The 21,152-nt window shown below is 43.1% G+C and overlaps 1 protein-coding gene across 7 annotated transcripts in view; it reads left to right on the top strand.

The window, feature by feature from the left end:
• Positions 1-19,323, top strand: part of raph1a (Ras association (RalGDS/AF-6) and pleckstrin homology domains 1a) — a 131,268-nt gene extending 111,945 nt beyond the window's left edge. For all 7 annotated transcript variants that reach the window (XM_066688380.1, XM_066688381.1, XM_066688383.1 and 4 more), the window contains 5 exons: positions 815-925; positions 8,517-8,615; positions 8,909-9,029; positions 9,477-9,619; positions 14,114-19,323. In XM_066688380.1, coding sequence (XP_066544477.1) covers positions 815-925; positions 8,517-8,615; positions 8,909-9,029; positions 9,477-9,619; positions 14,114-16,267 — 2,628 coding nt within the window. In that variant the 3' untranslated portion in view covers positions 16,268-19,323. The remainder of the gene's footprint in view (positions 1-814; positions 926-8,516; positions 8,616-8,908; positions 9,030-9,476; positions 9,620-14,113) is intronic.
• Positions 19,324-21,152: the final 1,829 nt, after the last annotated feature.

The following is a 21,152-nucleotide window of genomic DNA, read 5'->3' as shown; positions in this document are numbered from 1 at the left end:
CCCTGTTCACACTAGAAGTGACTTTTTATTTGCCATTTTTATCCATGTATCCAGCCCTGAGCTGCCTAAAACCAAATTAAACCAGCACACCAACAAACATCACTGGCTTACAGATGTAGATAGAAAATTAAGATAGAAACCAGACACCTGTAGTCTACCTCTCTTTCTTCCCATCTTCCAAAAGCTTCCCTAAAACCTGTCTGATCTTGTAGACGAAACACTAACTTAAAAGGGTTTTTGCTTGGGTTCAGTGAGAAATTCAGCAATAACTACCTGAATACAAATAAGCCAGAGACACCGTACTTGTTTTCCACACAAAGCCATCTGCTTGAGATGGTACGAACGTTTCTGGCAGAACTTCTAATGGGATTTGTCACTCGTATGGAAACGTGCAGAACTGTAGCACACACTTTCCTTACAATAATCCCATTTGGGGTTCTCGGCCTCCAGCGAATGTACGACTCCAGAATCCATCGGATCTCCTTCCGAATACTAAGGCACCTTTGGCAGCAAAATAAATGGCAGGCCTGTGTTCTCTCAGGCAAGATTAATTCTTCAGAGCCCAGGCTTAAAATCCATCATTGAGAGAAGTGGGCCCCATATCAAAGTTTGAGAAGTTTCTGCTTTCCTGTTGGCAGGCACACTTGACTGCGCGTGACCGATAAGAGTCTTAAAAGATTACAAACGCAAATAATGTAAAGGCAAAAGGAATATGTTACTATGCATACAGTTGGCAGTGTTTTACATTTGTAAAGCTTTTAAAGATATAGATGTTTGTCTAATTTGTTTTCTCTCCTCTCTCTCTCTTTCATAGGTTTCAAGGGATCTGGTCTGTTTCCTGCAGCTGGACCATGTAAATGTCTATTATGGACAGGACTACCGTAACAAGTACAAAGCTCCAACTGACTACTGCTTAGCCCTGAAGGTAATTCTTACAAAACAAAAATAATTTGGCTGCTCTAGAACCCCCAGATGTTCTAAGAATAGGTTGGGCCTTCCTTGGAACACAATCTTCAACAGGAAGCTCTGAAGATGTGCATGGGGAGGGGCTCATAGAAAGATTTCTGCAGACTTGCTTTCTTGCTCCAAACCCACAACCCAGAACAAACTATCTCCAATATCTACCTCTCTAATACTACATTTATCCATAGCTTGTGGTGGGGTTTTAAAGAAACAGAACAAACCTACATAAAAGATCCAAAGACCTAGAATCTTGGTGGATGCTGTTGCCCATTCCATGTAGAAAGATATATATATTTTTCTCTATATAGTTTCTCCCTCTTTTAATCAATTAGCTGTCCTTTCATGGCCAAAGTGGTAGATTTTAAATCACTAAGCTGTTTTGTTGAATCAATATCATTGCAATAAATTCTGCTGCAAGAGCTTTTAACAAGAAGGTCTGAGTCTGACGGGTCATATGCGCACATCTCATTAGCAGGGGAAAGGGCTAGAAGAGATTTATATATCAGCCTGATCTGAACCCACATTTAGCACTTTAAAACACTCAGGTTTATTTTAGGGTGTTGAAGAGGGAGTTTCCCCACAGGAAAGCCTTTCCCCTTCTAGTAGCAGCTTTTCAAATTTAGCTTTTTTTGCCACATTTATTTTTTAAAACTCATGATCCTGTATTGTAAAAACAGACAACCACGTCTTGGCCAAAACGGGGAGGGGAAAGAAAAAGCTAAGAAATGTTTCCTGTTTTAAACTTGTTTTGGATTGAACAGATTCCTGGATTTGTTTGAAATGAGGAATATATAATAGTGAATAATTCCAATTGATTTGTTGTGCTTTTATGCCTGAACATTCAGGAAAGAAACAAAATGACAAAAGAGAAGAAAATGTATGTACATTTAGGTGATTTCCCATAGGGATTTATATAGATGTTGAAAAGTAGCTTTAAGGGGACAGACTAGTAATTTCAGGGTAACGCTTGATGTGATAGTTAGAATGTTTCCCTTAAAAATCCAACAGTTTTTTTTAACAAATAGTTTTCACAATATATAGTGCAAGAGAGCTGGAAACCATAATTAGTTTAAAAATAGTTAACACTACAGATCAGGCTTGAAATGCTTGTAGAAAAATAAGCTCCACAGAGTTAAAGTGTACTTTCACAATTTTCAAAATAAGTTTTCATGCTTCTGCTTTGTTTTGCTGAACTCTAGTTGTGTGTTTAATTAACCGCCTTGGAAATATGCTTGGGATATGATATAGGAGCAGAACTGCATACAAATGAACAATCAAAGACACATTTTGAAAGGCTTTGAGAGTCCGCTACATGTCCTGGAGTTTGCATACAAATGTTCGTCCAGCCCTGCCAAGAACGAGAAATCCAGTTATCATAAACAACTGCAGAGCCAGCAACAGTATTTTATTTCAGAACGTCATGTGGACTGTAGTGAAGTGAATAGAAAATCCTGTGTTTTTGCCATGATGAAAGTCACGTTTTTGTTTTTTCTTGAGTTTTCAAATGTGATATACCAATAACTTAACTTTTAAATGATTTTAAAGACTACCATGTCTGAGAAGCGGTCTCAGTCTGTAGCACAAGTATACACTGAGACGGTTGTTTCAGTTGTTGGAGGGTTGTGAGCAGCAGAAGCAACTTAACAAGTCCGTTGGACACTTTATCAATCTTAGTGAGTCGAAGTTGAGCTCAAAAGCGCTGTAATGAAAGTGAAACACACTTCTCATTAATATGTTTTTGGCAATGTATCCTGACTGGGACCAGGATTACCGTCCGCATTACCACTCATTGCCCCTGACGCTGACTGCTGTAGGAGGGCCAGTGAGCAATGAAGGCTGTGTTGTGTTTGTGGGGCAGCTGAGTCATGGCCGCCACTCAGTTCCTGAACTGGACTCAAGAACCAGCTTGTCTGTAGTTGTCCTTATTTAACCCACATCAGGGTGGATTCAAAATGCTCCCAAGTAGGTGTCAATGCAAAACAGTGGCTGGCGACTGACACTCCCTTTTTTGGTGCGTGTGTGAATGCTTTTATCTCAAGGGGACAACGCAAATAGGCCTGAAGCAAAGGAGACAAACTTTACAGCACACAAAGGAAATGTTATTGTCTGTAAAACACTTGTGGAGAAGCCGGGAGATTTCGTGCCGTGGCGTCCCCAAAGGCAATTGTCAAACCTCTGTTTCCGAGTCATTTGTATGTTATCTGTGTGTGTTTGCTTTGCTTCGTTTCTCCAAACCTGCTTTCTCCATTAACCGCACTTTGTTGTTGTGACTTCATTGTTCGTTACTCTTAGCAGCTCGGTAAACCATTTTAAAACTCACCTTTACAAAAGTGCTATTACAGTAAATTATTTACAATCTGTCGTATTCTAATAGTCAATTATTTAGAAAGGGCCCAGCATCTGTAAAAAGCTTTTCTAGATTGTCAAAGCACTGAAAAGCTCTAGTGATTTACATGCATTCATTAACAGCAGTTTTAGGCACATAATGGCGTAGAACTAAGGCTTACATTAACATTTTTTTCTTGGTATGTAGTCCCTGAGGTTGTCAACATACCGCGTAACACAATTCCTGTTTACTAAAATAAAGTGTATTAGCTATCCAGTATGAAGACTCGTATATCAATCTGCAGTGTCTATAAGAATTTCTGAGGCAGAAGTTTATATTGAATGTGAATGACATATTAGTATTTAGCATTCCAGCAGAGAGAGGAGTTATGTTCAGAAGAAGAGTAGGACTTAAACATAGGGGGGGAAAAAAAGAATTAAAAAAACAATTGGCTTATAATTTGCCGCTTTGAAACTCATTATGAAAGACAACCAGGAATCTCGTGCTTGGCCTGATTATTTGATTTAGACGCTGTATATAACTGACCATGCGGTGTCCATCCACTGCTTCTATAAACATGCTTTCTGGATCATCAGTGACCGCAATTTACTCCAGCCAATAATAACGGTTCTTTCTAACCTTTGATCTGCATCAATTGCGGCCAGCGTGCTGAAGCCATCTGCTTTTGCTTAGCCATCACTCGTTTCTGCTTGTATTAATCATGGGCTTTGGAAGTACTGTGAAGTTTACAACCGCAAGAGCTGGAAGTGTAGCGTACGCCTGCCTGCCAATGATGCGCTTGGGGAGAGAGAGCTATATCTAGTTAATAAAAAAAGCGAATACAAAGGCATCCTTATTCTGCTGTATCATTAGCTTACATGACGGCATCAGCAGTCCCAGTTCTGACACAGCCACCCTCCTCAGTTCATTAGTCAGTACTGCCGCCCATTGTTCGGTCTCCGCAGCTGAGCGACACCACTTGTTTGGCAGTTTGGCAGGATGTGGTGCAGATAAGTGGTTCCAGCATGTCACCGCGGACCCTGTAGCGCCCCAGCTGACAGGCCTGCCATGGCAGCTGCTGGATCCGGTTCAAGCCTGCTTAGCTTTCCTGAGGAGCTCGTCCCTGTCCAGATCACGCTGCTTTGTTTGTATGGTTGTCTGCCTAGACTGAGTGACATTGGGCAGACAATCTGAGAGAGTGTGTGTGTGTGTGTCCTCCCCAATCTTAAAATTTAAGATAATTGCAGAAGGAATCTGTCACGCACGCAGCCAGACTCAGACGAAATGTGGTGTCCGTTTCATTTTTGGTGAGAGCTCTGGATTTTGAATCTCTGAAGCACTGGCCAAGATGGCTCTGCTGCTGCCAGACAGACGTTCATTGTCCATAACCGACCGCTTCGATGCAAAGAAAGAAAAAAGAAAAAAAACAATTTCTTGGACAAACTGTCTGGAAAAAAATATTAGTACTAAGAGTTGATTTGAAGCCTAGATTCTGGCCTTGCCTTTTGCTGGAGCGCTCACACTGTTAGAGGAGCAATATTAGCTGAGAGTGAGAGAGTTAACAAGTAAATTCCTCCATATCCCCAGAAGTGTTTCAACGGCACTCTTTGATCAAAAAAGCTCATGAATTCTCCCGCTTGCTAATTTGCATTATTTGCAACCCCGTGTGCTGGATTTTTCAAGAAGCATGTTGTTGTTCGCTTCAAAATCGAGTTCAGCAACAGTGAGTCTTAAACAAAGAATAGCACAACAATCGTTCATTTGTTTTGTTTGGTTGTTTTTGTTTCCCCTGATTGAAGTTAGCCGCGCTCTTGTGCAGAAAGGTGGACAGGTGGACCGCTCACACGCATCATTTTGAAATCCATTCGAAATGTTTCAAACCACACGGCCCTTTTTGATGTTCGTTCTTTAAAGCCAACACAGACACTACACTTTATCAGGATAACAATTATAGATGGGGGTGGGTCTAAATGTGTAACACTGTAATTAAGCCTTCACACCACTGAACTTCGAATAAAATACATGAAAGTGTTGACACCACCCCCGGCCTGGGGGTGGCAGCTGGGATATGTGATGTTTGTTTGTTTCTTTATTGCATCTCTTTTTAGCTTGCCATTTCAATCCATCAGTTTAGTACTGTGTTGGGCCGCCCTTTCATTATTTTGCTTGCCCGTTTCGGCACTTGATGCGAAGGTTCCTGGAGGTCTGTGTCGCTTCAGATTGTATTAACATTTGTGCAGCACTGATTTCACAAGTCACCCTGGAAATGTAACCGCTTTTGTATCCAGGAAGGTTTTTTTTTTTTTGTTTTAGTTTTTTCTAGGTCCATGTAGGTCCATTCAAGGTGACCACATGTCTGTAGGGCCTCTCATGTTCCTTCCACCTGAGCTGTTACATATTTTGAAACCAATTGGTTGCTAAACTGAAAAAGCAAGCATCATTTGGTGCAGGTAGCACAATGTGTGGCATCCTAGCATCCAAATTGCGTTGGCTCACATTTCTAAGTAAACCTGTTGTCCAGAAAGGTCCTGCCCCCTGTCAGTTCTGGAGCAGCAGGGTTAGAGTACTACATGAAAAGCAATTTCTTGACACAGCACTGGAGCCCTCAGAAACTCAGTACAGGCGCGAACATGACAGGGCGCCGTTCGGCTATATATAGCGTGCCTGATTACAGCTCTCTGTCAGCAGTTTATCTCGCGAACATCTGCAGCTCTGGAATAAGCGCCGCTCTCACAGGGTTGTCTCTGTGTTCAAATCAGCCCGAGGCCTGAGCTGCTTTCATGATGTGCAGTGGCAGGAGGGTCCCACTAGGGGGAGCAGCACTACTGATGGGGGAGAAGATAAGAGGGAAGGAAAAAAAAAAAAAGCCTTCTCTCCTGTTAGATATTCAGGTACCATTTTTCCAAACCTTCACTGTGGCTTGTCTGTGTGGGTATCACTGATCCTCACCTCCTTGGGAAGGCTGTCGTCTATTTAAGCTGGCAGTGGCCTGGCTGTGAGAGCAGGTAGGAGACTGTGTGCGCGCTAGGTGATGTCACGCAGCACAGAGAGTGAGAAAATTGTCCTTGTCCTTTTGTTTCTTAGGCAACTTGTCAGCAGTGTGGTGACACTGAGTGAATCAGAATGAGCAAAGATGGGGGGGAGGGGCTGTCTGTGCTGTAGGAGGTTGGAGGGAGTGTAATTGATCCTTTTCTTATGGTTTTGAGACATCTATGAGAGAGAACTGATCTGTTTTCCTCCTGATTTAACTTTTTTCTTTCTCAGGATCAGAAAGGCCTGAGTTAAATGCACCAGGATCTGCACGAGAGGGTGGGGGGGCAAAACGCATCACAGAAAATGCATAGTAAAATAAATCCCTACTCCTGTACAGACATGCAAGTCGTGGTTGTGGTGTGCCATCTAGTGGTGGGAGAGTAGTCTACAGTAATGTTGGAAAAATGTTTGTAAATTATTACAGAATATCTGAGGCGTTAGCAACAATTAAGCAACATCAAGTTTTTACGCTGTCTGTATTCAGTGTGAGGGAAACTCTCTCCTTGCAGCCATGAGAAAGAAGTTGGCCTGATTCTGAAAAGCTGCAAGGGTGATGCGATTCCAGGTCAGTAGGAATAAAATGAAAGCTAAAGAGAGAGTTGCTGGCATACTAACCCATGTGTGCTGTTTCTTTGGGCAGAAGTGTCACGTCAAATATGTCGGCATGCCACTGTGGTCTAAGGAGAGACTTCCAGGCCCTGAGCTCTTTACCACAATTGTATCTCAAATGTAGATGACCTTTGCTATATAGGCCATAAAGAGATTTGCATTTTTCTTGGAGTGGTATTAAAATAGGTATGGTTTGTCTGTTAATGCCTTACTACCCTTTAGTTCCTTTGAAGGTAAGTTATATTACTTTATGGTATTTTTACTTAGAACTCAATTACTGTGTAAAGACCAATATTGCACGGATTGTGTTACACTTTATAACTTTTCCTTTGAAAAAGTAAGACCAGATAAAATGAAACCGTGCATCATAAATGATCACTTGAAATTGAGCTCGCGTTCGTTTTCTGCTCCACTGCAAAAACGCATCCAAAAACAGACGTGCTTTTTCCCCCACATACTTCATGACTGAAGTTCATAACTGATTAACGCACATGATGCTTTAAAACACACACAAAAAAAAGCCAAGATCTTCTAAACATGTTTGTGTTTATTTGGCATTGTGTGGCTACTACAGAGCCAGGACTTTGTCAAGCTATAAACTGGATGTTAACCTTCAATGAGAGGTGCTTGCCCGAGTGGACCACTTCACTTATGGTGCTGAAGAAGAAGAAAAACTTGTCATTTAATGAGAAACCTGGTTCTCCTAAATTAGTTGGGTCTCATTTCCCACTTAAATGTCTGAAGGGCCCATTTCTTGAGCAATGAGAGAAGTCCTCAGGAAAAACTGTTCAATCAACTGCACTCTTAACAGTGTAACTGTCTGAATCAGTGTTCAACAAAGATATCATTGATAAGTATAGTTTAAGGAATAACATTAAACAAAATCAATCGCTGAATAACACTGGCTGCATAAACCTTCTGGTACATACTTTTAAGACTGTTAAGGTCCTGTCATCACTGGTTTAAGTTGGTTATGCATGGTGAAAGTTTTTTGTTGTTGTTTTGAATACAAAGTAAATGAAACATTCCAATTGTAATCCAGTCAAATAGTCTTAAACAAAGTAATGACCTTTTACTAGCATGTCAACAACACATGTAGCCATCTTTTCAAATGAAGGGTGATTACTTTCGAATACTCCTCTGTGAGTCCATATATTCCACACTAACATGAATGATGTTAGGACATAGACTGCTCAGCTAATTTACTATGGCATGAAGAAAGACCTACATCCTGAATTGGTGTGTACTCATTTACCCTCACTGCCTATAGCTTATTATTTTGGTGTCCAAAGGTATGGCAAAGGTGCAACATTTAGTCAAACATGCTAGCTTTACTGCTTTTGTAGGACTGCCATTTACCCTTCCTTTATTCTTGAATTGAGTATCTTGGCATTTCTCCGACAAAGCCATCATTGGACCTCGGCTCCTGTTTTCAGTGAATCCCTTACAGAATGCAACCCACCGCCTCCTTGCCTCCATCCTCTCTCGGTGATTATTTCATTATATATTTTTTTCCTTCCAGTGCCGAGCTAATGGTTCTCTCCTTGTGTGCTCCCCCAACCCCGCCCCCCACCCCGCTATGCAGCATCCACAGATCCAGAAGAAGTCTCAGTACATCAAGTACCTGTGCTGCGATGATGTAAGAACTCTCCACCAATGGGTCAACGGGATCCGCATCGCCAAGGTAACGGCAGGCGAGAAGCAGACGGCCTCGCTGCCTGCTGGTCTCCGGGCTGAGGGAGGAGACTGTAGTTTAAGACAAAGCATTCTTTCTGGAAGGCACATATGCCTTGCTTCACTTTTGAATATTTTTTTTTGTTTTTTGTGGATATACATTACCTTAGCATACCTTGCACCGATGGGAAATGTTTGCATACTGATGTTCAAAGATCTGGAAGACCAGACCAATCAAGCACAGATAGTGTGTTCTTTGGTTTCCTAGTGTTGAATGTCTTGTGCTTCCCTCCGTCTGTGCAGTATGGGAAGCAGCTGTATGTTAACTACCAGGAGGCGATGAAAAGGACGGAGGCGGCGTATGACTGGTCATCCCTTTCCAGCTCCAGTATTAAATCGGGTTCCAGTTCCTCTAGCCTACCAGGTGAGCCATGGCCATTGCCCACGATTTTCAGCCATTTGCCCTGAAGCTCTTCGGCACTTTAATGTTTTGGTTCTTGCATGGCCAAGACTGCCTCCTCTCCTCAGAGACTCAGACTATGGCCTCATGATCCGCCACACATGCCTGCTTTGTTTCCATCCATGAATCTGCCATTATGTCAAAGCACGGTTTTGCTTTTCCTATTAACGTGGGACACGTGCTGCAAAGTTGGTATTTTAGTTTTTTTTTTTTAATCCATCCCCTGACAGACATCTCATAATGTCAATGCACCGCAGAGTGGTAGTGTCTACATGAGTGAAAACATAATGTTAAGGTTTAATCCAGTTATCCAATACGTATTTTAAATAAGTCAAAAGTGTCCTATTGTTTTTTTTTTAATGCACTGATTTATAATAGGACATTTGTGTGCTAATAATATGTCTCCTGCAGAGTCCCACTCGAACCACTCGAACCAGTCTGACAGCGGCGTCTCGGACACCCTGTCTTCGGGCCATGTTCGCTCCCAGAGCATCGTCAGCTCCATCTTCTCGGAGGCCTGGAAGCGAGGGACACAGATAGAGGAGAGCAGCAAGGTAGACCTTTTCCCCTTTACACTCCAGTAAGAAGCATCTCTGTGTGCATCTCTGGAACAACGTATTCACCACAGGGACGCCACTTGATGTAACTCAACTCAGTCATGCAACAATATCAGTTTATTGTGGTTGTTGCAAGTTAATTTAATTTAATGAGTTACATGTAGGATTAACCATTATTTTCACATAACTTAGAGAATTACAATAATAAGGGGACCCCTGCGATGCACACTTGGAAATGGTAAGTGAGTTTGGTTCTGTCCACTGAACAGATGCACAGAAGAGCTTGTGCATCTCATGCTAATGTTGGCAAGAAGATAGTGTGAAAACTAATGTTTAATTCAGCACTGACTGACAGAGCCCCCTAACTATTGTGTAGCCAGGCTGAAGATCAAGGAGTCAATATTACACGAGAGATGCATTTTTCTTAACAAAGGAAAAGGTGTTTGTTTTTGTTTTTAAATGAGATTACAACTGCTCCCCCAAAACTTACTTTTTCACTTCAGTTTAGTTTAACAGTGAATAACAAATATATGTAAAACAATATATGTCCTATATGAAAGGGGTCCATAAACAGCACAGGATGACTACAAATTAAATATCAGAGGCTAAAGCCTGCAGGCCACAGCCCACTCCTCTGGACCTCACCTTACCTGCTCCGTCAATTATGAGTAAAGGCTAAGATTCAATGGCAGTAATTTTATCATGCTTTTCATGAACAAACCTAACGAAAAGAAAAGGTATGTAACTTTGTTTCTCAGGATTTGTTCAAATCGGTTTAAAATCTCAAAAATAGTTTTGATTTGTTTAGTTCAGGGTGTATCAGAAGGTTTGGTGACACAAAGTCATGGTCCTGTATTTTGTTAACTTGTTTAAGCAGGGAAAGGGGGAAATTTTAATACAGGAACAAGTCATTCTATCCATAAAAATGTCAATGTCATCCACACTCTTCGGTTTATCAAGAGTCATGGAAAGGGAAGGCAGGCACCTGGGGGTTTTATATATCCAAGTGGCATTTACAGCTACCAACGTGTGCAGTAGCTGTCTTGCTAGATATCAAATTGATATTTTTATTGGCCTTCCCAATATTCAGTCTCATTTTCTACTTCACTCTCCAGCATCAGTTCATAGTCCAAAGGCAGTTTTGATGGATCGAGCAACTGCTGTTTCAGTCTGGCCTTCAGTGTTTGTCCTATTTATTTGTGTTGTGCCTTTATGCTTTAACCCAGATAGTTGTGGCATGAATTGTCAAACAGAGGGATGCATGAGATGGAAAACCTTTTAGGGTTTTTTTTTTTTGGACATGATACTGGACAGTGAAGAAATAAATGTTGGTCTCCAATCCCAGCGTTCCTGTTTAATGATGTTTCAACACTAAATATTAATATGACTCTTGGAAGGGAGAGTTCAACGTGTCTAGTAAGAAATGTGCTAACACTGTACACTTCATAAGGCACTTCAGAGCTTTAACCCCCTTTTGCGGGGGAACTTGTTCAGTCTCTGAGCTGATGATGCTGTCAGACACATTGCTAGGCGTCTCAGTCGGCGAACTTGAAGCTGGGTGGTTTGTAACAGTCTGTCCATTCCATGTGTCTTACTGTCCAATTTTTCTCCTGTTGCCTCGTCTTATCCAGGGGTCGGAGGTCAAGCCTCGCAAAGCTGTGCTGCTGTGAAATGGGGCGGAATAAGGTTAGGGGGTTGTCAGCCCTACAGATGTAACACGGTTGAGTTGATCATAACCGCACACCTAAAAAAAGAAACTAACTCCTGCAATTGTTACCGTGCCTTTAATTCTTAATGGTGAATGTGGGTTCCTGTGACCTGTGATTGATTTTTTTTTTTTTTTTTTTTTTTTTTTTTTTTTAATTAACTGAGTCGATCCATAGAGCACTTCTTGTGGATTTTGATTTTCTGATCTTTTTTTGTTCTAAGCACTTATGAGGTGTGATAGTTATTTTCCAGGACTGTATTTTGTTTTTGTCGTCTTCATTTTTTTTTTTTTTAAGAATGCTTTTTTTTATTTTTTATACAGTCTCAGTTAATTTCATTCAAGAAGTCTCCATTGCTATGCAGTTGGTACTTCCGATGTTTGTATGGAATTCAGTCCTGGCACGTAATTGTCACACCTTGTATATTAATCCAGTGTTTCACTTTTTTATTTCTCCCTTGTCACTTTTCGGTTCTCTTCTGGGTGTGTATCGTGAGGTTTGGAAACGTGTTGTTTTTGGGAGGCAGTCAGTCTGACAATACAAGTCTCTTTCTGTCCTGGAGCTGGGATTCATGACTGGTGTTAAAGCCAAAATAAATTCCATGCATTCATTTAATTTTTTTTCCAAGGACAAAATTATTAATGCAAAATGGCATGAGCGTCATAAAAGCTACATAAAAGTCACAAATGGCAAATTACTTTGGGGCTCCAGTTTTTTCTTGAATCGTTCACAGGGGGTAAACACAAGGAATACTATTGCCAGTCTTTTTTTCTTTATAGATTCTCCGGTAAAAGTGCAGACAAGTGTAAAAGTGTATTCAGTTGAAGTTTAGTATTGTTTGTCGTAATTAATTCAGTATCTAGAGCTGCGCTTTCACTTTAACCTCCTCCACTAAGAGATGATAAACTCTCCCTACTCTACATTATGTCAGTGGAGGAGAGGGGCTGTTTGTCGGTCAAACAAAATCTCCAGAACCTATAAATAAATAGCTTATACTGACCCCAAAGCATCACTACTTAATATAGGTTTGTGGTGTTTGGATGTGGATAGATTAATGAAGTGGGATATACATTTTGGGGAGTGAGGCCAATCCAGTTCTTTACCGCATGAACCAGGAATGTTGTCCAGGGCCTGATACCGTGGCAGCGACCCTGAGAAAGGAGCTGTGATGTGGATGTGTACTAACCCACTAAGAGGCAGCTTGCTTGCTTCAGTGGAAGCATCTTTTTCCACATATCCATGGCACCATGAACACACGACTGATTGATTTGGGCATAGCACTGGTCTCCAGCTATAGCTCCAGTCTGTAGGACAACTCCTGCACTCCAGGAGAACAGCATTCGACTCAAGAACCCCTTGCAAATGAAAGGCCTAATAGGCAGGGAAATGGGCGTTCTCCTCCCTGTGCAAAGTGGCCTATTATTGTGATGTCGGCTTCCTCCCGCCTCTTAATTCCAAGGAGGGCACCAAACGCGGTGGCTGCAAGTGGTGCGGATTGATTAACGGGCTGTTTATATCGAGGTTAGTTCTGGCTCGAGCTCGGTGTGCCATCAGCATAGAGGCTGACGTAAGTCAATATCTCTGTCTCTGTGAAGCTTTCAGTTAGGAATTAATATATAGGAGAGTGCAGCTTGCTCACTGTTATTTAGCTCTCAACAGAAAAGAAAGTCCAAGGCCTTGTGAAAAAGGTTATGATTTAATATTGTCTAGGATGGTGTTGACCTACTGTTCTGGAGAAAAGCAAGGTCAGTGTTCGTTTCTCCATTTCTGATTGTGTTTGCAAAACGTCCAGTTGTGAACTTGTTGATGTGAGCACCTGTGGTTTGATCTTGTGGAGATGCAGGTTTTTTTTTTCTACTCATAAGCTTCCCATTTTACAAATTAAGCATTGTTGTCCTAGAAGGTGTAACAGTTTGGTGAATGCTCTGATTGTGTTACTGTACTGTTAGGTGTTAATGATGGTTTTAACTGTCGGTCAATGTAATTCTAGCATGACACTTGCTCACCGTAATGTTCAGCTGAGTTTTGGACACCCCGGTAATGATGAATTGAGTGATAAATGATGGATAAAAACAACTGAAAAGTGTTGAGGTCTTAAGCCATTTGGAAGCCTTACAAAACACAACAGCTGCGTTCTCAATAACTCGGTGAGAGATTTATCACTTCACCCAGCTTGCTTTCTGATCTGCCACTGTCTTCTCCTGTTTTCTGTATAAATAACGGTTAGACAAGCGCAATCTGCGAGGCTTCCTGTTAATTTATTTCTGTTTCTTTGTGGTATACAGATTTGTTATTTCAGGAAAATATTTCCCTCTTAGCTGCAATATATTTTTGGTACTGTGTGTACGTTTTATTAACTGCTTTAAATCTGACAGACTATTTTACTTTATTTTGCCAGAAAATATACTATGCTTTATAACAAAAGCTTTTTTTTTTTTTTTTTTTTTTTTGTTCCCGAATGATAGGCTAAATAAGAGTGTGCTATGTCAGTGTGTGCTTTATCGGCATTTTGGTGTGTTGTACTTGGCACATCTGAATAACTCTAATCCTTGGTCATCAACGTTACTCTTACTGGGATGATGTGAAATTATCAGTTTACACATTTTGAACATTTGTAATGTGTATTTTAGCTCTAGTCAGCCACTGCTCCACAACATTTACATCACATCCAAGAACAAAAACAACAACAACAAACCTTCTCTGGCTGTCCTGCGGCTGAGGGCCTTGTGAGAGTTTCACAGGGTTCGGTGACACAACCTCAAACCCGTTCTTTTCTCTTTTTCAGACGAGGTTGGACTCCATCAGCCGGCCTTACCCCGCCCAGTTGCCTCAGCCTCCCCCTCAGACGCGAATCAGCATTTCTCATGTGTCCCCACAGCCCCCTCCCCCGCCTCCGCCTCCCCCTCCGCCCCCACCTCCACCCCCTAACCCGCCACAGCAGGCAGTGCCCACCATGTTTGCCAAGTACAGCACCATCACCCGGCTACAGAACGCCTCCCAGATGGGCAACCACTTCAAACCGCCCTCGTTGGTGCCACTGGCCCCTCCTGCTCCTCCCTGTCAGTCTATAAAGCCCCACATGATCATCCCCCCTGGGGCCAACGTGCCACCACCCCCTCCGCCCCCTCCGCCGCCGCCCCCACCAGTGCCTGGCTCTGCGATGGCCGTGCTCAAGCCAGGGCCGCCCAGCCCAGCCCTGCCACAATTCACGCCCCCTCCGCCCCCTCAGAAGCAGCTGTCCCACCCGCAAAACAATGGCGTCCCCCCAGCCCCGCAACTGACCCACCTCAAATATCAACCCCTGAGCAACAACAGCCTCCAAGCAGTCCTGGCCCAGAAGTTCCCGAGTCTTCCCCAGGAGATTATAGTGCCCGAGAGCCATCCAGAGCCCCCTCCTCCACCCCCTCCGCCACCTCCTCCACCTCCACCTCCTCCTGCTCTGGTACAACACCACCCCCCACCTCCACCCCTTGTCCCAGCTCCTCCACCCCCACCCCCACCAGCCCCAGCCAAATCTTTCTATGTTGGATTTCCTCCACAATTTGGCTCCAAATCTCCCGGGCCAGGTGCGACCTCCCCGGTGTCCCCCATCCCCCCCCAGCCCCCGGCCCCAGCTCCTGCACCGCCCCTCCCACCCATGAAGAAGCAGCAGAGCTTCTCAGCCAGCCATGCCTCAAACCAGCCCCCTCCCACTCTCCCCAAGCAGCACAGCTTCTCCTCCAAGGCGCCTCCCATGTCCATGCCAATCTTGCCCACCCCCTCCTTGGTGAAGCAAATGGCAAACCAGTTCCCCGGTTCCTCACCCTCCACCACGCTGCAACCAGAGCCCAAAGTCCCGCCCCCGCAGTCTCCACCTGCTGTCAAAGCCAAACCCAAGTGGCAGCCGATCGGGCAGACCCCGCAGTCCCAGTCCCCTGACTTTCCCCCTCCCCCTCCCGAAAGCAGCCTGGCCTTCCCTCCCCCACCCCCTCCCCCACCCCCTCCAATGCCAACACCCGCGCCTCCTCCGCCTCCCCCCCAGACGAAATCGGGATCTCCCAAGAAATCTTCCAAGACGTCCAGCCCCGGAGGAAAGAGGCCCCCTCCCACACCCCAGCGGAACTCCAGCATCAAGTCCACCTCTTCGGCCGACTACCAGGAGTCCAAGAAAGTCGAGAGCCTGCTCAGCAAATTCGGGCAACCCCCTGAGTCACCTTCGCCTTCTGCCTCAGGGTCCCCTTCCAAGGACCCCTCAGCCGGACCCCCAGCTCCTCCCAAACCGGGGAAGCTAAACCTCTCCAATTTGCCCATCGTATTCCCACAGGGCAAGGGAGGGGCAGGCAGCGGCGCTAAGGAAGTCACCACCGACTTCCCCTCTCCACCCTCCGACTTCGACTTCTTCCCCCCGCCCCCGCCGGATTCAGAGCTACTGCCTCCGCCCCTGGGGGACCCCCTGGGCAGTGGCGGGGCCCCCAAGGTGGCCGTGGTCAACCCCCAGCCCCAAGCCTGGAACAAAGCTTCTCTCAAGAAGACGCCCCCTCCGACACTACCCAGACGCAACGACAGCACCCGTCTGACGCAGGGCGAGGGTCCTGAGCCGCCCACTACCCCTCCGCCTCAGCAGCAGCCGCCCCCTCCCTTCAGCCCACAGCCGCCCACCTCCCCCAAAGGAAACCTTGCCGTGCAGCCCAACTTCCTGGCTGACCTCAACCGGACTCTGCAGAGGAAGTCAATCACCAGGCACAGTTCCCTCTCCTCGTCGCGGATGTCCAAACTGGAGCCCACCGCCACTATGGACGATATGGTCCTGCCCCCGCCTCCACCGGAGCTGCTCCTCGACCAGCAGAAGCAGGGATCCTACATGTCTGGCAACATCTCAGGCTATGCAACGTTACGACGGGGGCCCCCCCCGGCCCCTCCAAAACGGGACCAAAGCACCAAACTGACCGGAGAGTGGTAGGCCCAGCGAAGGGCCCGATCGAGAACTCTTTCAGCCGCAGATATATCCTCGTATTTCAATAATCCTCTCTAGACCAAAACACCTTTTTCCGCTATTTGATGATGTCTTTGTGCCGCTTGTATCGTAGGCAATTATAAAAAAAAATACAAAAAAAAAATGAAAATAACACAAAAAAAAAATACAAAAAAAAAATTACAACAAGTATGACTTTTTGTCTCTATATATAATGGTACTGCATGGACTACTTTATGGACACAATGTAAACAAGAGAAGCTTCGGGAAAGGGTGGAAGGAGTGGGGCAATAGTTTTAAACGTTTTTTTCTTTTTTTAATTATTTAATACGGAAATTTTAAAGTATTTTTTTGTTAGAATTTAGTTTTAAAAACGGGGAGGGGAAGGTTTTGCCCATATTGATCACAAAATGTATGTACAAAAAATATGGTCTTCTGGAAGATGTTTGTATTTAAGAATCAGCAGGGAGATCAAGTGCTACAAGACTGGTTTTATGATCTGGAATGAAGTGCATTTTTCTGTCCCTCTGCTTGCTATGCAGACGAGAGTTGGTTTTTGTTATCAAATGAGAGCGGTTTGCTTGCTGCGGACGTCTGTTTCAGTACGAATCCCACCCCCCCCGACCATCCGTCTGATTTTTCTTTTGCAAATAAGTGCACATGTGTGTGACACGTTTACTGTGATGCAAAATGGTTGAGAACCTTTAATGATGTGACCGCTGTACAACTGGAACGAGCAACGACCCGACCAAATTGTTTCTGTACGGAAAAAAAATCAAAAAAGGACTGTTTGGAGCCAAAAAACAAATCAACAACCACACTAACTCCCACCTCTGCAAACTGGATCTGTGATTGGATAGAACTGCTGTCACTGCTTCCGAATGTCACTTTGCCGTTTGTCTGTACATAGCTATTCTTGTCTTTAATTGCTCACTTTGGCCTTGCTGTCCCTCAGTGGATTGCCACCTACACTGGGGGATCGGTTCACTGTTATGGGGGAAAATGAAGGGCAGGGGGTTATGTGTCTTAAAGCACCTATACTGCCAACACCTCTGCATGCAACTGCACCGGGTCTAATCCTTTAATCTGTTGTGATGCCAGCGAGGCTCAGGGTAAACGGACCACACGATATGCCTTGTCTACACTGAAGGGTGCTACAATGTCCTCTCAAAAATAAAAAATAAAATACAAGTCATGCTAAGAATAATACGATCTGCTCTAGATTTCAGTCTAGAATCTGGGAACAAATCGGGCACAGCAATAGAATTATCTTGTCTGATGCGTTGTACCCAATTGGAAAGACCTTGATTTTGGGTTGTTGAGGTGCTGGTTTGTTTTTGTGCTTTGAAAGGTAACATGTATGGTTAAGCAGAGACCGAGAGAGAGAGTAAGATTTGATTGCCTTGTGCTTCTGCTCAAACTTCTCTTTATATTCTGAATATTTGAATAGAAAGGATTAAGAGAAGAGGGGAGGAGAAACGTCCTTTCATTGACCAAGGAACTATCCTTTTCGGATTTAAACTGACCAAACAGCCGCAGTTGTTTAGTTTTACTCGGGTTGAATGGAATAAGTGTATTAATAGCATTTCCTGACCTATTGGGACATGAATTCAATTTCGTTGAAGTACTCTTGGTTTTGTATATAAAGTCTAGATTTGTAGGTGATCTGGTGCATCTGTTGACATTGTCGGCTAAATACTCTTTAGATTTGGTATATTTTGTGTAAAAGTCATTTGCCAAGGAGGATCATGCTCAAAACTGGATATATAGGCCTATCAGTTACTTACACTACTAAGGCATTCAAATATAAGATTTGAGTATAAAAAAATACCCTCTAGACTAGATAGTGACCAATAGATCATATTTCATTTTTTATTTTTTGGAGGAGGACAGGTCAATATTTATTTTGCGCAGCTCCTGATTGTTCAATATCTCTGATGCATTGAAATATCCCTGCGTTGAACTGTCGAGTCCGAGCGAAGCTGGCCAAATGAGCTCTGTAATGTCAGGAATGTCTCCAATATATAATGAAATGGGGGAAGACAGAAAAAAAAAAAAAAAAGAATTATAAATGAATAAAATCATGTCTCTTGCATTTACGCTAAAACATCACAATATAACTGTTGAAATTGTACGTGGTCTTCTAGAAGTGTTCTTTCTTTGCAATGCCTGTTTTTTAATTTTTTGAGTATCAATGCAATCATTTGTCTCCTTTTAAAGAAAAACAAAACAATCTTACAGAGCTCTATAGTTTTTAGATAATATTAATCTTCCTGCAGCTTGCCACGTGGAAATCGATCTTAAAAGCACACATCGGGCCTCACGACCTACATTTCAGGATGCCTGTCACGTTCGTTTATGCTTCCTGGTGCTCACATTAGGCGCTGTGCAGAAAACCCTGAGCGCTATGGACAGCGGCCGTCACCGTCGCAGCGGATGAGGTGACAGGACGAGAGGGGGTGGGAGGGGGGGATCTGTTGTACAGTGTGTGCAAACATTGTGTACTGCTAAACCTTAATCATGGAAGCACATATTACATTAAACAATGAAGAAGAAAAATGCAATAAGTGTAATGCTACTCACTCCTATCTTAAATATTTAACACGTCCGTTTTGTTGATGGGGTAAAAAACACATGAACCTTCTCTCTTTTTTTTAGACCATTCTTTTTGTATTCTTCTAATTATTTAGAGGTTGAAAAGTCTTCATGAATGAAACCTCTTGAGTGCTTAATAGCTCCAACAGCATGAACTGTCCATTCTTGACTCTTTCTTCAAAGGGGTACGGTTATATAAAACAGAGGGAATTGATTTCTGACTGGTGGAATTAACATCTCTAGCCTTTTAGTTAATGCAAAGTACATACATTTAGGTCAGACATACTTTACCGATTTTCCCAAGCATATCGGTGCAGAAATAGTATGAGACGGCGAAGCGAGTCTGGAAATCACAAGCTGCAGCTACAAAGAAAGCGGCCTGCAGTCATCTTTCCTTTCAATCACTGTTGAGCCTTCCGAGAGAATATTATAATAAATTGTGAGCCTTGTTTGTTTGGTTTTTCTTTTTATTACTTTTAGAATTATTTCAAAGTTTTATATACACATAAAAATATCTAATTTTCCAATGAAGCTGCTTTGGATTTGATCGTTACCTGTAGCTGTCGCATATATATTCTACACAATTGCACCCTGTATTTGTTTCTCCTTTCTCAGCATTTCATTGCTTACTACCTCTTCACATGTCATGAGTCATCCGAGAGCACCGAATGGATTTTGTTTACATTTTGCTTCCTGATGTTGGTAAGGTCTTCAACTTGCACAGCTGCCAGTGTTTGCCCACCGTCTGCCCATGTGGGCTCACCGTGAGGGATCATGGGAAGGAGTCCTCTCGGGCCCTGTGAATATGCTTGTGGTTTGAAGGCCTCCACGTAAGACTGGCAGTTCCATGTTCCCTTTATTTCATGCAGTGGTCTGTGATGGAAGATGTGGCTCATAATTTATAATATTACAATAAAAAAATGGTTTCTGCAGTGGCTATGGTCTGGTCAAGCCCCCATAATCACAAAGGTAAGTCCTGCATTTTGCTGCCCACGTGTTGACTTTTTGTTTTGGGGGGAAATAGTGTTTGTATCCATGGTGCTGTATATGTAGATATATTAATACACTGACAGACTGTGGAAGAGGCAAGGCCTTGTTGAGTGGAGTCTCTTCTCACACACACACACATGCTATGATGTATGTAGCCAGCAGAGGTCTCCCTTGCACTAGCTTTACACGTCATGGCACTGATTTTGGAAAATGTACATGGAGGGGAGATTATTTAGACCCGAGTGTATGAATTGTTAAAAAGTCAGCCAGGGGAATTGCTCTACAATGCAAGTCTCCAATATACATCTGATTCAATTGAAGACCATTTTGGGCCGTCCACACCATTTGTTTTGGGATTTTCAAATAGTTCAACTGGATCTTAACACTCCTCAGCAGACATGTTTTTTCAAGGGGGGTGTAGGTTTCTATCAAGAATAAAACCAAATTAAGATAAAATGAAAGGAAGCACAAAAGTAAAAGGTCTCCTCAACTGTGCTCGAGTCTTAGTGCTTCCAATCTTGACCTTCGTATCTGTTGCTAAACATGACCGAGTGCATGGAGATTTGTTTTCCTGGAGGAGTACCAATGCATTTCATAAAAATAAAGAACACCACAAATGGATACTTTGATTTTTAGGAGAGTTTTCAGTTTGCACTTAATTCACCTGCATTTAATAGCAGATCACAGATTAAAAAAAAAAAAAAACTATCCAGGTTTTATCCAGTCCCTATCTTAAAAGGTCAGACAACTTTTTGGGTAGTGAACATATATCATCAATCTGCTTTTTTAATTTCCTAATGTATATCAATTAATTTATAGCCTACATGATATAACTGTTGTCAAGGTGTAGGGCTCTTGCTTCCACACAATCATTTATCCTCCAAAGGACTTTTGGGAGTGCAGGCCTGCCAGCCAATATGTGACTCCTATCACTAGGTTCCTGTAATATATAACATTCATTTCTATTATCCATATGTATTCCAATGCTGTGTACTCTATTAGCATTAGTTTTTATACCCTGATCTGTGCCTTTCAAAACATTTGTCCTGGAGTTCTTTTGATAGCTCTTTGGTGCTCATGGTTGAGTCTTTGCTTTGAAATACATTACCCTGTCCAGCAGAGAAACCCACAGGATCTAATTAATTTGATTTAAAAAATGAAATCACTTGAAAGTTGTGGGGTAGGATGTGCCGATTATATATATATATATACACTCACCTAAAGGATTATTAGGAACACCTGTTCAATTTCTCATTACTGCAATTATCTATCCAACCAATCACATGGC

Source organism: Amia ocellicauda, chromosome 16, assembly GCF_036373705.1.
Source record: "Amia ocellicauda isolate fAmiCal2 chromosome 16, fAmiCal2.hap1, whole genome shotgun sequence".
NCBI classification, from domain to species: Eukaryota; Metazoa; Chordata; class Actinopteri; order Amiiformes; family Amiidae; genus Amia; species Amia ocellicauda.
Note: the sequence above shows the minus strand (reverse complement) of the source record. Positions and strands in the feature narration are given on the sequence as shown.